Raw genomic sequence first — 18,389 nt, 5'->3', positions numbered from 1 at the left:
AGCGTGCTCTCGTTTTGGGCAACCAATAAATTAAAGTGCTGTGCATACATTATGCCTGAGTCAGCACCTGAACAAATAAATATTGCCTATCTTCAAGTTGCACAGGTGAAAAACCTTGCTTACACACAGGTTTCAAGGCTACCTCCAGGAAGTGCCAGGGCTGTAACCCTCTGTACACTTTTGCACAGAGCCACATAATGAAAGTGATAAGGCACCCCACCTGCCTTCACTACACCGGATACTTCACAGAAGAACAAAAGGACTTTTCTAGCCCTGTCTTAGCCCACCTTTATACATTACTTGAACGAGGTCACACTTGAACCTCATCATGACTCAGGCACCTTTTAAAAAACAAATTAAAAAACATGACCACCACCCCACCCCAGATCGCCAAGTATCCATCTGTGATGACCTTTGTGCTTAAGTGAGCCCCCCTGAATCGTATACAAACTTGGTGTCAGAGACAAAATTATTCCTCCAGTTTCCCCATTTTCTCGATCATGAGAACACACTTTGTTTGTGTTAATCCTTCTCTCTCTAATTATATACCCTCTGACCCTTGTAAATAAACAAATAAATCAATCAAGGCTCTTGCTGGCAGAAGCTTCATTTGCCAATTCATCTGCAGAGTAGGTTCATCTGTAAGCGGGGAGGTGGAATTCTGTGTACGAAAACGTATGAAGTGATGTAAAGATACAATGCTCTACTTTTACATTTTTTAAAATTGCTTTTACTGTCCCTATAACTCTAGCTTAACTCTGCTCTCTGCTCCTAACTACCATGTTCTGTTCTGCTTCTGTCTGAGTTGTCCATCCCCAGCAGACTGGAGGTATCCGTAAGTTTGCCTAAGGACATCACAAGCCTCAACATGGGGAGCAGTTTCATGGTAGCTTACTCAGCTCTGTGTTCTGCGGTTTCTTTGCTAGATCTTCAACTGGAGTGAATATCAAGATAGTTTAATTCATATGGAAGATGAGTTTGGTTTCTTCAGAATTGGTCTTAGCCATGGAGTAGTAACAGAGCAGGCAAGCATTAGCTACATATAGCTGAGAATTTTGATGGTAAGATACTGTATTTTTTCCTTACATCATATTTATATATGAACCTGGAAAGTATTTAATAGTAAAATCTAGAGGAGAGTACTGCTTTCTGTAGAACCTTTGAGGATGTAAAATACTTTTTGTAGTTATTAAGTAACTCCACAATAATTTTTGTTTTATTATTAGTTATCCTACAGTAGTTATCCCTGCAGGAATGTTGGATACCTGTAATTATGGTGTGTCCAAAGATGCATTTATAGGCTGACCCAAGGTGCATGCAAGCTAGAGGCTTTTCCAGGGAATGGAAAATGTGGAATTATCTCAGTAATTTCAGTCCACAAATCTAGAAACATCTGCAGATTATTTTGATGTTTTTGTAATCTACATGAACTGATCTGATTTTAATTTTTTTCTGTCACAGTCAACCATATCATAAAATTAGTATGATTAACCAGTCAGTGGAGGGGAGAAGAGAAGTCTTAAGTATTAACTGACTGTATAATCTGAGTTGGTGTTTTGCTTGAAGGGTTAAGCCTACATAATTAGTACCAAATTCTGCTGGCAATTTAATACCTTCTTAGTGTACAAAAAAGGTGCTGTCCGTTCGTAGACGACTTTGATTAAGTGCCCTTGAACTGTATTGCATTTACCTACAGATCTTTACAAAAGAACAAGTGCAAGAATTTAACAACTAAAACCCACCAAAATAAAATGCTACTGAAAAAATTGCCTGCTGAATTCCAAAGCTCCAGCAGATGGCATGATACTTCCCTGGAAAGCAAGGATTTGTGCAATATAGACACTTAAATTTCAGGCGGTAACAAAAACAACAATTTATGGGACCAAATATGGTCCCTATCACATATATGCTTTTTCTTTTTTTTCTCTGCCTAAGTGGTTCTAGCAACATTTGACTCTGCTCCCCCTGCCCCAAGGTGGAGTTTGTCTAGAGACATATCCCGTTGTATAAGCAAAAACAGTCAGTTTAAAATCATGATTTACTATCACTTCGGAGCTCCTGAGTATGAAGACAGTACCACTACCATGTTGAACTCCTGGTCTAGCAATTTGCAGGGGTACTGGGGTCATTTGGCATAACGCTAACAGCAGTCGCAGCTGTTACCAAAGTGTTATGGTATTTACAGACTATTGTGGGAAGAAAAGTAAGTTAAAGCAAGATGAAGGTTTTCAGCACTTCGCTTCAGCAGAGATAGTTCCATGTTGGATTTCTTTACTGTATTGTTTAAGTGCAGTGAAAATTTTAAATCAGTTCACAAATGCTATTTTAATTATACAGTATAGGGGAACAATTAAATTATCTATGGCGATATTTTAATTTTGTGGAGACTTACTTTATTAAGCTTTCAATTTGGTAAACAGTAAAATAATGTAGTCACTTCCTGTGTTTCTGGAACTTGATTGGTTCCTTATGGAAACCTCTCTGTGCAGTAGGATAAACAGACCATATCAAAATTAGAGAACTCAGAAATTCAAAGAGGCAACTCATCGGAAGCCTAGTCCTAAAATCTTTTAAGTTCCCCACATTCAAAGTATGTTTTACTTCTTGTGGAACCAGACCCTTTTGAATATTCCACTACTGTCTTTAGTCTCATGAGAAAATGTTAATAAAAGCCCCTAGAGGTAAGTATTTTAATGGACTTTTATGTTTTATTTATATGAGACTTCTGTGTGTGAGCAGTTTCTTCACCAATTAGAATGGATTTGAAAAAAAAAAATTAAAAGATGCTGGAAACACCGTTGTCCTTTTCTATACAGATCTCTAAAACATACCATTAAGGCTATTCTAAATTATTTTCAAGGTCACTTTTAACGGTCTGTTTGGAAGACAAATACACATGCTCACTATTACTATGTTTCCTATATAATAGTCCAGGCTTACAGCTCAAGTAAACTCTGTTGGAACCTCCTTCTGTTCTGTCACAGAACAGACTGCAATAATACATATTCATAGTCTGTGCTACAGTACACATAAAAGGTAGATCTCCTGCCAGGAAGAGCTGTATTATAACATGACACTTGCCCAGCAATCAAAGTATTAAAAGCTGCACTGTACTACTGTAAGCGTTACACTAATGAACAGATACAGGACGTGGAGTTCAACTGGCTTCTCTATGGCTTTTGGTTGACATCATCCCCCTTTCACCTTTATACAAGCAACATCTGTTGATTTGATGAAAAGGGAATGTGTTGCACAGTTGGCTCCTTTGTACCACTTCACTGCCTTCTCACTAGAGCCATGTTAATGATGAAAAGGAAACACAAAAGAGATTAAGGAGCATACATTCTGGTGATCGTTTATAGGCTCTTCCACAGACTTACCTTTCAGGTTTCAGACCTTTGTTCACGGATGTGCAGACTACTTAACATATGCATCATGTGTTCATCTTCAAATAATAATGATATTAAATGACTATCACTGGCTAAAGCACATGAAATATCTCAGCTTTTGACTCTTTGCAATTGCCTTAATATTACTGGCAGTATTTTTGGCAGATGGATGTGTTAGCTGTGAAGCATTTACTAATAAGAAATTGAGAAATTTGCTGAGACAGTGTGTTTGCATTTAAACTTACTATCTATAAGAAGCAGGCACATCTCTTAGCCAAAAGAAGTGGTCGTTTGTTACATAAACATTACTGCATACAATGATGCTACTTTCATCATCTAGCATTATTACTTTGTGAAGACAAATCTGGAAACAAACAAGGTCAGTGTGACCTAAAGTAGATTTAATGCTGCCTTCCCTTTGGATGATGCCACCTGAAAAACTAAATCATTTTTTCCAGCGTCTGCGAGTGGATGTATGTGTGTTAGAGGACAGCTTTGTGGGCTTGTGCATCCACTTGTATGAGGATGCGGAACTGTGGCTGCTGCTGCTGTGCCACTATGTCTGAAGAAAGATTGCAAAACAAAGGATTTGTCTACTGTGATACAACTCACATGCTGATTCTGTCTGATGGGCACTGGTACAGTTACCTCTATACAATACTTCCTTCAGTAGTAGACACATCTCATTCCTTGCTTCTCCTGTTTTAATCTGAGCAGCAGGCTTGAACTGAATTTCTTTTTGGCATCGCCACTAGCTGTTCTCTAATACTGGGCGATTAATCTCAGTCTGTGAAACCTACTGTACATGTGGCTGTGGTAATATATCACTTCCCTGAGCATGATACTGCTAAGAACTGTCTAGTATCATAAAGTACTCTCAGATCTTTGGATACAGAGTATTTATAAACAGACAAAATGAAGTAGGTGTTTGCAGGTCATGCAAGAATTCAGTATCCTCTTTCATAATCACCTCCTCTATGCTTATTCAGGCTATTCCTTCTCACCCTACAAGAATACTTCCTCATTTCTACATGTGTAGGCATAAAATAAGAAGATATTTGAGCAGTTTCGAAATACTAAATATTTTAACAGACACCTGACAAAAAATTATTGTCACCAAACATAAAAAGCAGCCTGAGTAATATTGTATTACTAGATTGGCTGATGAGCATTTAAGTGAAATCAGCTCTTGAACTAGAATTGAAGAATGGGTGTGCTGTTGTGCTAGATCACCTCAATTTTTTTGACTGCAAAACATAATGCCAGGCCCTCAAATCTAACCTACTTAAAGAGGAACTTAAAAGACAATCTACACATTATATTTTATCAGTTAAAAAAATAACTCAATGTCCTTACCAGAACTTGTAATCCACTTGCAGTCCAGGAAGTGTAACCTTTTGGAAATGTTTAATTATACTTTTTTCCTCAACTGACTGGTCAAAAAATCTGCTGAAGAAACCTGGGGTAGTCGCGACATTTGAGCTTGTAATTAGTTTCATTTCTTTGCTGAGGGAAATATAGCCAGACAGCCATCAGTGAGAAAAGCAACTACATATTTGATTTCACTTAGGAACTTTTCCATGTGATTACAAATGTAACCTAATGTAATCTAATCACAGGTAAAAAACATCTTCACACCAGATTCATGTCTGTAACATACATTTATGCATACTTTATTATCTCATTCTGAATTCTTTTTTAAATTTACTATTATTAATAAGCACTTGGGATATAGATATGGGATGAACAACCTGTCTCTTAGTTACTCTGCCTAAGTAACTAAGTTACATCTTAGACAAAACTTTCGGAGACAAAACCCAGTCTAAATATAAGACATTTCATTTACTGGCCTTGAGTAAAATTAGAGTCACCACTCAGATAAAATGGAATACCTCCTCAGCTAGCCCTCAGTACTTCATTAGTGCTGAATGATGTTTCAGCTTCATTCCTTTTTATCTGATTTAGCAATGATTACTTACTCAAAAGATAATATTCAGGTGCAGGAAGAGTCAACATTGCACACTTGTGTTTTTTAACATTTACACCAACTTAAATATTTAATAAGCTAATAAGGACTTAGAGAACCATGTGGCTTGATATGTTGGTTGGGCAAAAATGCTGTGTATCATCACATCAGAACAGATTTTTGTACCGGCAGTGAAACTTGGAACAGCTTTCTGTGGGCAACTCCTTTAGCTGAGTCAGGATGAAATCTTGTCAATAGCTTCCCACACTGTCTCACTTCACCACAGCACAGCGCCTACTTGTTTGTGGTTATGAAGTAGTATCATCTGTCTCTTGGTTAGATGAAATTCAAATATAAAATTTACTTCCATGCTTAAGTAATAGTTTTAATGCCAAATTAGATGTCAGATTAGTAGTGCGGCTTTACTGGCCTCTTGCATCTATTCCCAAAGGTTTGTTGTGTTGGGTTTTTTAAACAATTAAGTAATGACATAAAGCTTTTTCACTCTTCACTTATGCACAGTAATTTGGCTAAGCAACAGTAATCAAAAAGTGTTAATTTGTTTTGCAAAGCATTTAGAGGTAAAGTACAGATCCCAAGCATACAAATGTGCAACCACAGCTGAATTTCACTCGTAGAATTGTCTAACAGGGAATAAGCTCCCAGTACACAACCTAGTACAGAGCATCAGTTTGGATGAGATCAGATGTGTACTCTGACACAAGAAAGCAAGCATTGCTATTCATGTTTTCCCTTCCTTTGCTGTTGCTTCCACTCAGGCAATATTCCAGACTGTTTGAACACTTGTTCTTTTTACAATGCCAAAAACCAGCAAAAAACTTAATTTCTCCTCCAAACCAAATTCTTGTTTTCTATTATGCTTTCATTCTAAATAAAATGTAATTAAGGGCTGAACAACTGACAAGAACAAATAATGGAAAAATCCCATGTACTGTTATTTTTCCAAGATGCCGGAAGGGGTGGGTGTCAAATAATAATATTTTTTTTCCATTTCCACACCTCTTTTTTCAATTCTATTAGAGAACATCAGGAACCATTTTCCCTACACCTTCTCAAAAAACTTAAGAAACATACTGCAAGCTCTCTTTAATCATAAAGAGCAAGCTGAAGTGAAAAAAAAGCAAAAGGCTCTTACCAGCTGTAGCATGAAGATAAAACAGGGAACTGCCAAAAATAAAATTATCTTCCTTGAGACTGCAGTTGGTAGCTCCTGCCAGATTTAAAGAAACTGCACAGAAAATCACATGGGAAAAGTTTTATAAAAATAATCCTGCAGCTGGAAAAGGTTAGAAAGGAAGAGGATGATGCTAGTGAGAAGCCGCTGTTTCAAAGCTATTGCTGCCACTATCACCCACCTCTCCAAAATCAATCTGTACAACATATATTAAGAATTTTATGATTAATAGTCAATTCACTTAACTAGTTACAAACTGTTCATTCAAGAACCATACTCTAAAGTGTTCCTTACATTAATAAATCAGAACACAGATGACAGCAGTTTAAACAGTGTACATTGAGATTTATTAGAACAAGCACTAATAGCAGCAGTGTACAGAGTGATGGAGACAATGTACTGTATGCACTGAACAATAATAATTTTACAATTGCACTTCTTCAGAGATCTATTAGAAAATGCTTTTCAGTAAACAGTTTCCCAAATCTAGCATTGTTTGGATTTGCCTCTGAGGAAAAAAATACAAAAAATATGCTTTTTTTTTTTGGTAAGGCATTAGCAACATTCATTGGCAGGCTAAACAAGTCATTTGTACATGCATTATCCAATTACATTGCAACAGGTAAAAGAACATCATGTTTCCTCAAAAACTAGAATTGTGTGTGTGTTTTTTAGACACAATATCCTGGTAAATCCAGCTCAGCCTGAAGGAAACAGATGACATCTTTTGTTACATTTTAGAGCACAACACAAATTATAGCATAGCCAAGTTCACCTTTATTTTCTACCAGAAGCTGTAGGATCTCCCTCAGTTGGAGTTGGTATTATGGGTATTGTGTATACCACATCCATCACTGGAATAAAGTCTTAATTAAATTATTTTCTTTTGTTTACTATACCCCCCCAGCTGCCACCTCCCTGAATCATGTGGCCAAAAGATGCTTGACTGTAATCAACATTAACTACTGTATGAGCCTGTTTTTTATTGCATGAGAGGTAGTCAGCATGAGGCCTCATCTGCATTCTGTACTACTACAACAGTATGTTCAAAACCAACTCACAAGTGCAAAGACACAGAATAACTGTTGCAGCTGCATTGTGTGGGAACTTAAAACTGGTTGTCTTACTGCTCCTTCCTGGCTAGGTTCAATCTCTGAAGCAGCCAGAGAACTTGATATGCCAAAAAAAAAGCAATTCTATTTATGTGCTATAGCCCAGAAGGAGAGAGTGGAGACACTTTCTCACATTCATGCTTTTCTAGGCTGAGATTAGGAGCATGCTTTTGGTTAGCCACCCCCCTTCTTTGCAAATCAGAAAAAAGGATTCTTACAGTTAAGCTTGCCAGAGTGAGACATAATATGATGAATTGTCATTGAGTTAATCTCCTGTTCATTCTTCCAAACATCACACATAATTGAGCTTTGCAGACACACAAAGTTAACTGGGTTTTAAATACTAAAAGCCCCAGAATAAGGTCCCAAAATGTGAGTCAAAGGAAAGTCAAATATATTGCTCAGATGGGCAAGCAGTCAAACCAGCTGTATTTCACACATTTATCTTCCACAAGACAGTGCACACATTCAAAATTAAGCTTAAGTGTAACTAGTTGAATACCTAGGCTTGACTGTACATTAGGCCTACAGCTGAAATACATTTGGGCAGCTAGATCATCCACTCACCTGGAAGTTCAGAGTTCAATGGAGTACCAACAGCAGCTCAGCCTCATCTGCATAGGTGGTCATTTGTTTAAGCATGTAGGATTTTAAATTCATGTACTATAAAGCCTGGTGTAAACAGGAACATAGTTTTGATTTCTTAGGAATGTCACCGTTCAGCCTTTTTATTTGAACTTTAGTACCTACATCTTTTAAACTGAATTCAATGACGGTCTGCAATGTTTATGCTAAGTACCTATTGATGCCTGTGCAAGATCAGAGTCCAAGCAGATGAAACCGAAAAGAAATCTGATATGCATTGCTGATTACCTCTTGCATGTGAAATTAAAGTCTATAGATTTGGAATATACAAATTATATCCTACCTGTGTTATTCCTCAGTTGTTGACGCACAGTAACTGTAAGCAATAAAATTGTTTTTACAGGCACAGTTACAGCCAATATTTGGAGTCAGAATTAATAAGATGTAAAGAAAAATCATCCTGAAAGATATTCCAGACTTGTGAATAGTCAAGCACAAATGAATGCATTTGCAGGAAAGCAATCAAGATCAATCAAAAATTTTTTTTAGATGTTGCATTACTGAATGTACTATGAAGGACCAAACTTGCACATTTAAAGTTTGCAATACTTTAAGTAGTTTATACAATTTTCAAAACAAATATTTTCAAATCAATTTTCTATTGAGTTATTTAGAAATTATGGTACTGACTTTTTTTCCCAGTATCATTTTCTTCTTCATCTCATTGGGGAAGTCCACAGTGAACTTCTGAGCATTAAATCAAGGGTGCTGCAGATGAGGTTTAGTACTACAGTGATCAAAAAGAATGCCTTCTGCAACATTTGGGTAGCTGGATACATAAATGCTTCTTATTTTCTTTCTTTCCCTTAAGTAATTGTTTTCTGTTGCTTTCAAACAACAGAAAAAATTGTCTGGTGCATCTAGGAACAGAGACCCTTTCTAGTTACACTCTGTTATTTCCCTCTGAAACAGACACTGTCTACCCAGTATTCAAAAGTCGCACTGGCTCTATACGTTAGACTTCTAGAAAGCAACTATTTGACTTTAAAATTTATCTTCAAAACTGTGAAACAAGTTTCTGTATACCTTTCTAGCGAACATAACAGCATAATCACAGTGGAAAGACTCTGAGGACCTCTTTTTACAAGTATGCTACATAAAGAGATGTACAAGAAATCAGATTTGGGGTCCTTCTGTAGAATGAGCACAGGGATATGGGCAATCAGCAAAGAATGCTCTTTTAGCTATTTAGGTTTTGACATTTTGGCCTGCTAAGGATATGGTGCAGGGCTGTTTCCCATCTGAAACTAAAGGCTGTTAAAAGCAAAGAAGCTCAGTAAGGCAATGTAAAATAGACAACTAATCTAAACCTTACCCTTTTAATGGCATTCTCAGAGCCTGAGCAAGGTATAAATACTAAAGCTTACTACATTTCATACATGTGCGTATGTGATCTGATCTCACAAAAAATGTGTGACATTATTCCCAATTCATATTAACTTTGTGCAAAAATGAGACAAAATGCAGAATTCTTTGCTCTTGAAATACTGAGAATTCATAATTCACCAGACAGTTAATTATACAAAGGAAAGTAGATAAAGACCCAAAGCAGAGTCTTGCTACTGGTTACAACAAAAAAACCCAAAAACCTAATATCCTAATACAGAACTATCATAATGATCTCTCTGGACACCATGGTAGTTTAATTTTATGATGGCTTTCTACGTGCTAAATAAAGTATCCTCTTCAGACATCTAGCAGCAACAGATAAAGAACAAGAAGTTTGCTATGCATTTTGGTGAAGGAAATATTTCTGACATCAGATGCTAGCAGCTTGATTTCTTACTTATTATATAGTAAATAACATAGAGATAAATCAATATACAAAGAAGAATCCCATCCAGAAAAGCCCACTGATACTTCTTTTTGGTCTAAGGATGAAATTTTAGTGATTAAGCACTGTAGGTCCACTCTGCTCTGAGAGCTGGAGATTTAGCAAGATCTGAGCATTAGGTGCAAGCCAGAAGCCCTCATGTCCGTGGAGTTCCAAACATTGTTTAATTTTTAAAACTCAGACTTCATATGTAATTAATTCTTAGTGAGGAATGAATGTTTGAAAATAATTAGTTTAGAAATAATTATAAAGGAATGAAAGCAATGCTTTTGCTAATCAGAGCAAAAGCTTAACTAAGTTAGAAGTTGCTGTCTCTGCATTTATGCCTCCATACCAAAATACACTCATCAGCATTTATTTCTCAGTTCTTAGCAAGGTCTTGTTTGAGACTTAGCTGAAAATAAAATTTACTGTGATCTGGATTTTTATAGTGTATTTCAACCCCTAAAGAATACCAGTAGCACTTATTTCAAGAACTAAATAGACCTAATTTCTAACCTCAAATTGGAACAATAATTCTCAATGTTGACTTCAAGATAGGTGACAAAGCAAGTTTAATATATTTATGTATAATTTTATTATTGGTGATCCAATCTGAAAATATTGTCTAAAATATTAAGCAAATACAAAGATAATTGAAGATCTCATCTGTATTTGTTGAACAGTTAAAGAAGTTATCTTGAATTTTCCTTTGCCTGGAAAATACTGAGGATTAAACATATTAATTTTGTTAACATTACTGTAATAGTCCTTGTTCAGGTGAATTTAACAAAGGAAGACAGAGCATTGTATTGAGCACATGACTACTAGAAAAGAAATCTGAGTTTGCAATCTTGACTCACACTGATTGTCCCCAGTGAACCTGACAAATCAACCCCTGGGCCACAAGTGCAATCATAAATAGTAATGCAACTTCAGAAAAAGATGTTCCATGTGTGGATACACTGACTGGCACAATGAGTGAGTAACTCAATGGAGAATAGTTCTGGCTGAATATTCATCACTCTGTGTGCTGCTCTTGTATAGCACTTACGTCATTTTGATGCTCAAGGTATAAAAGATGTCACCCACTTCTGATTATTTGAAGCAATCTCCTCACCTATTCCCTTTTTGCATCTCTAATGTTATGGACCAGCAGCATTCTGCACTAACATAACATCCCTCTTTCATTAATGGAGATCGTTAAAAGCAGCAGTCAATGGGGAAATACATTTTACTGTTTCATAGGAGACAACATCTGGATCGTTGCTCCAGGAGTACAAATAAGTAGCTTTACCATACTTCAATGAATTATTCATAGGTCAAGACAATATATTACACACTGCTGACTATATATTCATGGTTTCCTTATTCATAAAATACGTAACTTTTTTTGTCCACATTACCAACACACCTTCAGCCAAATGCTGGCTACAGTCATTTTTATTTATAAAAGAAATATAACCTTCCCTTTACCTTCAGAAGTAATTCTGAGGAAATATCACCAGTCTTCCCTTTTTTCATGCTGTCATGGATCAGTGGAAAGAAAAATGGTATTAAGATAACTTGCCTGAAACGGCTTCAGCAGCTCTGCTGACATTTTAATTCATAAAAGTTAGAAAACTTTCTATTTTGTTACACCTGTGCCACTGACAGAGTGGCTGACTGTTTTACTGTCGTCCATTGTAGTCTCTCCCTCCCTTTTCTGAGGTTTGTCAAAGATAGCAAAGAATGGGAAAAAAATTAAAGATGAGTTTGTAATACCACAAAACTTGACAAAGGAGGACATGAGTATATAAAACACATACAAGTATATTTCTATCACTTTTAAAAACTGCAAGATACCATATAAAAATCCTTTTATAAAGAGGCATTTCAGTTTAGTGGAAGAAAGACATAGCTTACACCAAAGCTAATGAATGAAGGTGGTTTACATTCCCTAGTTTAAAAAGCAAATAACATATTTGCTTTTGTAAGTAGACTCCTTAAAATATATAATACAAACATAAAATAAATTGCTGTAAATAAGCCATTTCTCTGAGCTTACTGAAATTTGCAACGTTCTTGTGGGTGCCATTCACTGTTCTAATGGAGTTCTGTGAGACAGCCTCCCCAGGAGTAATTAAACCTTTATTAACATTAGTCTAGATTCTTCTGTTAAAAACAAAAAGAGGAAAAAAAATAAACCCACAAAAGGCCTTTCTCCATGAAACAACCAAAATTATAATAAAAATCACAAGGGATGGTAAAGTAGAAAATTATATTACTTTTTATACTAAATATACTTCTGCAATTTTGAGCACATTAACAAAAAAACGTAGTTGCCACCATATCCCTTCCTACCTCAAGTTCTATCAATATAAGCTGTAAGAAAAGAGCAAATACAGGTTTTGTAAAATGTTGATGACTGCTGCTTAATGACATACATGAAGAAGACCCAAGATAGTATTTGCAGCTCCACTAGCTGCCCAGGTAAGTGGTTACGACACTTTTAGCTTTCTCCCAGGTCTTTGTATAACACAAGGTGACCAGTGAGGCCATTCCAGTGTTTCTTACACATTTCTGTCAATATTAACATTTTTCCCACAGCTGGACCAAACTCTCTAACTTAACACCTCCTGTCATTTCAGCATGTGAACACCAATACCCTTTCCTTTCAGGTGGATTTAATCTGAAAACTCCTTTACTTCCATTACGCAGCTCCAGCATTAGTCATGACGTCTACACTACAGTTAATTCCTCAGATTATGACTGCAGCCAACAGCACATTAAACAGCTAGTGTTTATCTCTGCACCAGGCAATATTCAAAACCCTATAAAACAAGGAGACCACACAAATCTTCCCTATACAATCAGAGCTCAGCTAATCAAAGCAAGTTCTGCAAAACTCAGAGAGAATTGGCATATTCAGCCCTCTTGGTTATTTTGTGCAAGTGCAAGTGAACCTCTCCTCCCTTCCAGGGTATTCCTAGACTTGGATTTTTGAGAAAAACTCTACAAGCAAGACTGCATTGTGCTGGGCTCCACTCTGTCTGGTTTGATGGTGAGAAAATCCCATGATACCCATGGGAAACAGAGGGCATGGCCCACATACTAGCTCCTCACCAGGAGCCCATCAGCACAGGATCGGTGCTGGCTTCTAGTATGCTTTAAGGTTTGTGCAACTTGCTTCCATAAAGCTCTGACAGTGTTCAGTAAGGAATTTAAGGGCAGTATCTTTCAAAATTGTGTCATGTATATGTACTGCAATACTTGACACATGCCTAGCATGTGCTATTTAAATAAACCCCACAAATGCCATACAAACCAGAAGTTCAAAATAAGACCAAAAAAAAAGGTAACATTATTTGTGAGATGAAAAGAGTGTTATAGTAGGGAGTTCACTTTTAAAGCCAAACACAAAAAAAGTTTATTTCATGCAACTTACATCTGTCTAAAATTAGAATAAGTGTATAGATGACTTTTTAATCACAGTGATACTGTACAAAAATCAACTCATATGCAAATTTTATCTCCCAGTGAGATAACAATTTCTAATATGCCAAAAAATCTACCACCTTATTAATACAGATCTAGAAGTGGAATTAAGCTATTTAAGTCTTTAGAAGACATTACATTTGATGAAAATAGCTATTATGACCCTATTATATCTGCAGTATCAAAACAGGGAACAAATTAATGTACACTTTTGAAATATTAATGGAAAGTACAGTTCACTATTGTGAAACTAAAGCATAAGGATTGTGTATTTTATACAGAAGTGTTTTAGAGAAAACACAGGAAAAAGCAAAGGACATGTCTTTGTAGGGAAAGTTAGAACAAATTTTTTAAAGGTTTTAAATGTCAAATTCTTTGCACTGATTTTCATCACATACCAAACCCATAGCAGTTAAATCTACTGAGTTGATAAGTATTTTTCATGCTTTCCAAGAGGAAATACTGCCTAGATGAATGAGGTGGGCTGAAAACTGCCCGAATCCCCAGGCTTGAAGGGCGCTGATCAATAGCTTACACCCCACTGGCAGCCAGCAATGAGGACTGCCCTGCAGGGGTCAATTTTGTGGCCCATGTCAATCAGTGTCTCACCATTGACCTGGGCAAGGACAGAGACCATATATTAACAAGTTTGCAGATGACATTAAGTTAAGAGGACAAGATGGCATGCCAAATGGCAGAGTTTTAATCTGAAAGGACATCGCTCTGCTTGAGGACTGGGCCAGAAGATGCTTCATGAGGTTCCACAGAAGTGCAAAGGTCTGCACCTGTGGCAGAAAAAGCCCACGTGCTGGGAAGAGACGGCCAAGCAGCAGCCCTGCTGAAAAGCAGCAGGCACTTACAATGCATGCCAGCGTGCAAAGGAGTTCCCATCGCAACATGGGAAACACCATTCTGTGCTACACTGGCAGGGAATGTGGAAAGCCTGTAATCCCCTGTGACTCGGTGCCGGTAAAATTTCACAGGTTGTCTAAAAATTATAATTTGGATAGAAGCCCCCAGACCTATCCTCTGTTAACTCATTCTCCTTAGAAACAGCACAAAATATGCCACAATGTCCCCCAAGGCTATAGGAAAAATTTAATAAAAGATTTTGCACAGAATCCAGATAATTCTGCACTATAATTGCTTTATGGTACATCTGCTAGCACTTTTCAATTTCTGCTAAAGACTGCAAATATTTTGTGATGCATTGTTTTCTGTTTCTTTACTTACTAATTAACTAATTTAACATTCAGTAGGCTTTAAAACTGCCTTCAATAGAAAGGTTTAGTGTATCATAGACTTTTAAAATTTCTAAAAATATTGGTTTTTTTTCAGTGAGTGTCCAATCAGCAATTGTAAAAAATAATTAAATCAGTGATAGCATCTTTAGTGTTCACCAGGTTTCAGTTTGCACTGTAAGTAGTTGCATTCACAAAGCATTAGCAGAACACTGTAAAATTAAAGACCTTATTTCTGTATTTAAATTAAAAGCCAATTTTCAAAAAAAATTTGAGGACATGCAGTTTCTGTCCCTCACATGTACTTGCAGTCATACACACACAATGCTTTCTAATATCACGGTGAACTGCACAAAAGACTGGAGCATGAGGTGGGCAAATGTTTAATAATGTTGTTTCTGAGGAAAGTGACACAGAATAATTGCTGTTTTGCACACAATGTGCCAATTTGATTCATACTGCAATGTCATTAAAGCAAGTATGATGAAGTTAACCAAGTATGATTAAAAAACAAATTTTGATATATTTCCATTTTCTTATAATAACAATTGCAGAACAAAAAAAAAATCAGGGTAAGTTAAACTAGGGAAGAAAAATACAGCATTCTTTGAATAACTCAAAATTTGCTTTGGAAGAAATCCTGTTAATCTGCACACAGGTTTTTTTATACCAAATATTCATAAGCAATCCATGAGCATTCAGAATTCTTAACAAGTCTACTTAATATTTTCTATAGGTTTTCATAGATCTTCCTGATAACAGAACTGTGTGAAGAAATCTGAATTCAATAGTAGCTAGTTGCTCTGCCAGTTGCTTTGTCATACAAACAAGGGGGAGAACTAAATGCATATTAAATAAAGTAATCTCAGTTCTGTAGGGACCTGATTGCAAAAGGAAGAAGAAGGTGGAGAACTAGGTATGTGTGGTAATCTACTGAGAACTGTTCAAGCAGCTCTGCTGGCAGGATCACATACCTATTTCATCATTTTTTTAGGTCTCAGTACTGGAATCAACCTCAAACAGAAAAATTCAAGTGCGCTATGTATGCCATGTACGTATTGAAAAAAATACAGTGTACATGCATGAAATCTAACCTATCATCAGTGCCTGGATCTCTAATACACGCATAAACGGAAGACTAGATCATACCATATGGAACGCAGTTTTTACCTAATAAAATTATTTTTTCCTTTCATTAAAATCTGCTCTCCTACTGTTTAATGTTTCAGAGATTTTCAAATAGAAAGTGCCAAGCCTTCTCCCACATATATTAACTGAGACTTAACAACACCTAAGAGACTTGTTCTTAACCAAAAATATAGAATCACTTTATGAAAAACTGTAAAATATAATTTTGCACAAAAGCTATTCTGGCAACACAAGAAGTAGTTGTTAGCTACAACGCATGGGAGCCTCTGCCATACTATCAAATATAAATTTAGATTAAAAAAGTGGATGAGGAAAAAACAGAGCCAGTAAAGTAAACCTTGTGGCAGAAAATAGTTGCATTTACAGTACTATTCAGTTTCTGGAGAGAAGCCAGTGAGACCTTCCCATGAAATCTTTCTGTGTTTTCAACACTGTTGCAAAGCTTCAGGGAATTCTAGTTGTATAAACAGTTATGGGGAAATGAGATTCACTGTGAGACTATGTCCAGCCATGGTAAAAGTGATGATTGCATCTTGGCATCAGTCATTTAAATTATGAACTTTCTGACTAGCAATTTATATGCATTTATCAAAATTGTCTCAAATTCAACCATTTAGCAGTTTCTTTTCAGTCTGATTACACAGTCAGCTTCCCAAAGGTAAAGCATGTACAGTTGATCTCATTCCTCTGAAATATAGTTAGATGTTTCGTTGTCTTTTGATTTTAAATAATGCAGGTTCTCCAATATTTATATCATGATAAAATTCTAGTGTTTTAAAAATCTGCCCTTCACACAAGCCTAAGCATACATATTTTAAAATTACTTACTGTACATCTTCATATTTTGTTTAAGGCATGAACAATGGCATATGAGTGGGAACAGCTTCCAGAAAAGCATATCTTTTTGACAAGGGCTAGTCCAAGCACATCACACCAAAGGACTAACCTGAAGCCAGAAATGACAGTGTTGTGACCCAAAAGTTTTTAACAAAAATAGGTTGAAACAAAATGGATTTTTTTTCTCTTTTTCATCCTTTTTTTTTTTTCCTCTTAATTTAAATTACATTACTTTTAATGTCTGTTTAAAGCACCGGTTGCAGTTCTGTGTTTACCGCCTCTTCCGAGTGACTTTGGATAACTCATCTGCTTCTTTTGCTCTGAATTTTCAGTGTATGAAACTTTAAAAGGTTTCTGGTTTGTTTGTGGTTTTTTTTTTTCTTTCTTTCTTTCTTTCTTTTTTTAATGGCTGCTGCAAAATTAAAAAGATCCAGAAGTGGTCAGGGGCCTGGTCTAATGCACTTTCAAAAGTCCGTTATAAAGATGAATATAAATGCGAGTGATAGGTTTTTCCATAGACCCACAAACCACGCTTAGCTATAAGAAACATATTGTGCATAGTTATTTTTTTCTTCAGAGTGATATGTTTACTAGATCTACATTCTCAGTCTACCAGAGTACGGGAATTTCTACTTTACTAAAGCCAGGATCCTTTCGTAGTTCCCAGTAGGTGTCATTGGTAACCCAGGCTTCTCTTTGATTAGCATCAATAACTTTTCTGTAGAAAGAAAAAAGAAAACAAAAAAAAGAAAAAAAGAGGAAAAAAAAGTTCTGACCATAGATCTCTGTTCTTATACAATATGAAATCAAATTCCATAACACTCTGATCTAATCCAATACTAAATCTGATTTCATATTTCTAATGGACACAAGAACCATCAGGGTTTTAAAAATCAAAATCAACCTCTAGCTGTGTCAAAAGTGGAAGGTTTTGAAAACAGCCAAGATTGCAGATCTGTTGTCTGATCTGTGTAAGCAGGTCTTAGAGCCATATAAAGCCTCTTTGGCCATTACAGATTCTGATGATGCGCAGTGGATCAATCATGAGATCTAGCTTGACGAATGCAAGCCTTTTATCATTTAATCATTTGTCTCCTCTGTATTTTGCTCATCTTCTACTACAAAACTGCATCAAGCATGTCCAGTGTTTTCACTTTTGATTCCTCATGCTAAGCATGAGGCTATCTGATATGACTATCACTTGTTTCAGAAAAATGCTTAATTAAAAACAAAAACAAAGACCCTCCACATTATTTATATAGACATTTTATAGAGAGTTATATATGTATGATGTTGTTATTCAGATCACTATTTATTACTTTGTTTATGCAATGACTTAAAACAATAATATAGTTAAATCTTAGAACCTAATATGCTTCTATTCCACTTCAGAATTCAAAAAACATTGGCCAAGGGGTGCAGCAGGATTGTACAGCTGTTGCCCATTGTGGGAAAATAATGTTTCAATTATGAAATTTTAAACTATGTATAAACTGCTTCAGGCAGAGATTAGGTAACTGATTTTTTTTCTTAAAATTGCCATTTTCCAGGCTTTCACAATTAAC

The 18,389-nt window shown here is 36.1% G+C and overlaps 1 protein-coding gene across 5 annotated transcripts in view; it reads right to left on the bottom strand.

The window, feature by feature from the left end:
* Positions 1 to 6,874: 6,874 nt before the first annotated feature.
* OSBPL6 (oxysterol binding protein like 6) overlaps positions 6,875 to 18,389 on the bottom strand; it is a 108,528-nt gene continuing 97,013 nt past the window's right edge. For all 5 annotated transcript variants that reach the window (XM_037398111.1, XM_037398113.1, XM_037398112.1 and 2 more), the window contains one exon: positions 6,875 to 17,542. In XM_037398111.1, the coding sequence (XP_037254008.1) occupies positions 17,434 to 17,542 (109 nt within the window). In that variant the 3' untranslated portion in view covers positions 6,875 to 17,433. The remainder of the gene's footprint in view (positions 17,543 to 18,389) is intronic.

This window comes from Falco rusticolus, chromosome 8 (genome assembly GCF_015220075.1).
Source record: "Falco rusticolus isolate bFalRus1 chromosome 8, bFalRus1.pri, whole genome shotgun sequence".
Taxonomy (NCBI): Eukaryota; Metazoa; Chordata; class Aves; order Falconiformes; family Falconidae; genus Falco; species Falco rusticolus.
Note: the sequence above shows the minus strand (reverse complement) of the source record. Positions and strands in the feature narration are given on the sequence as shown.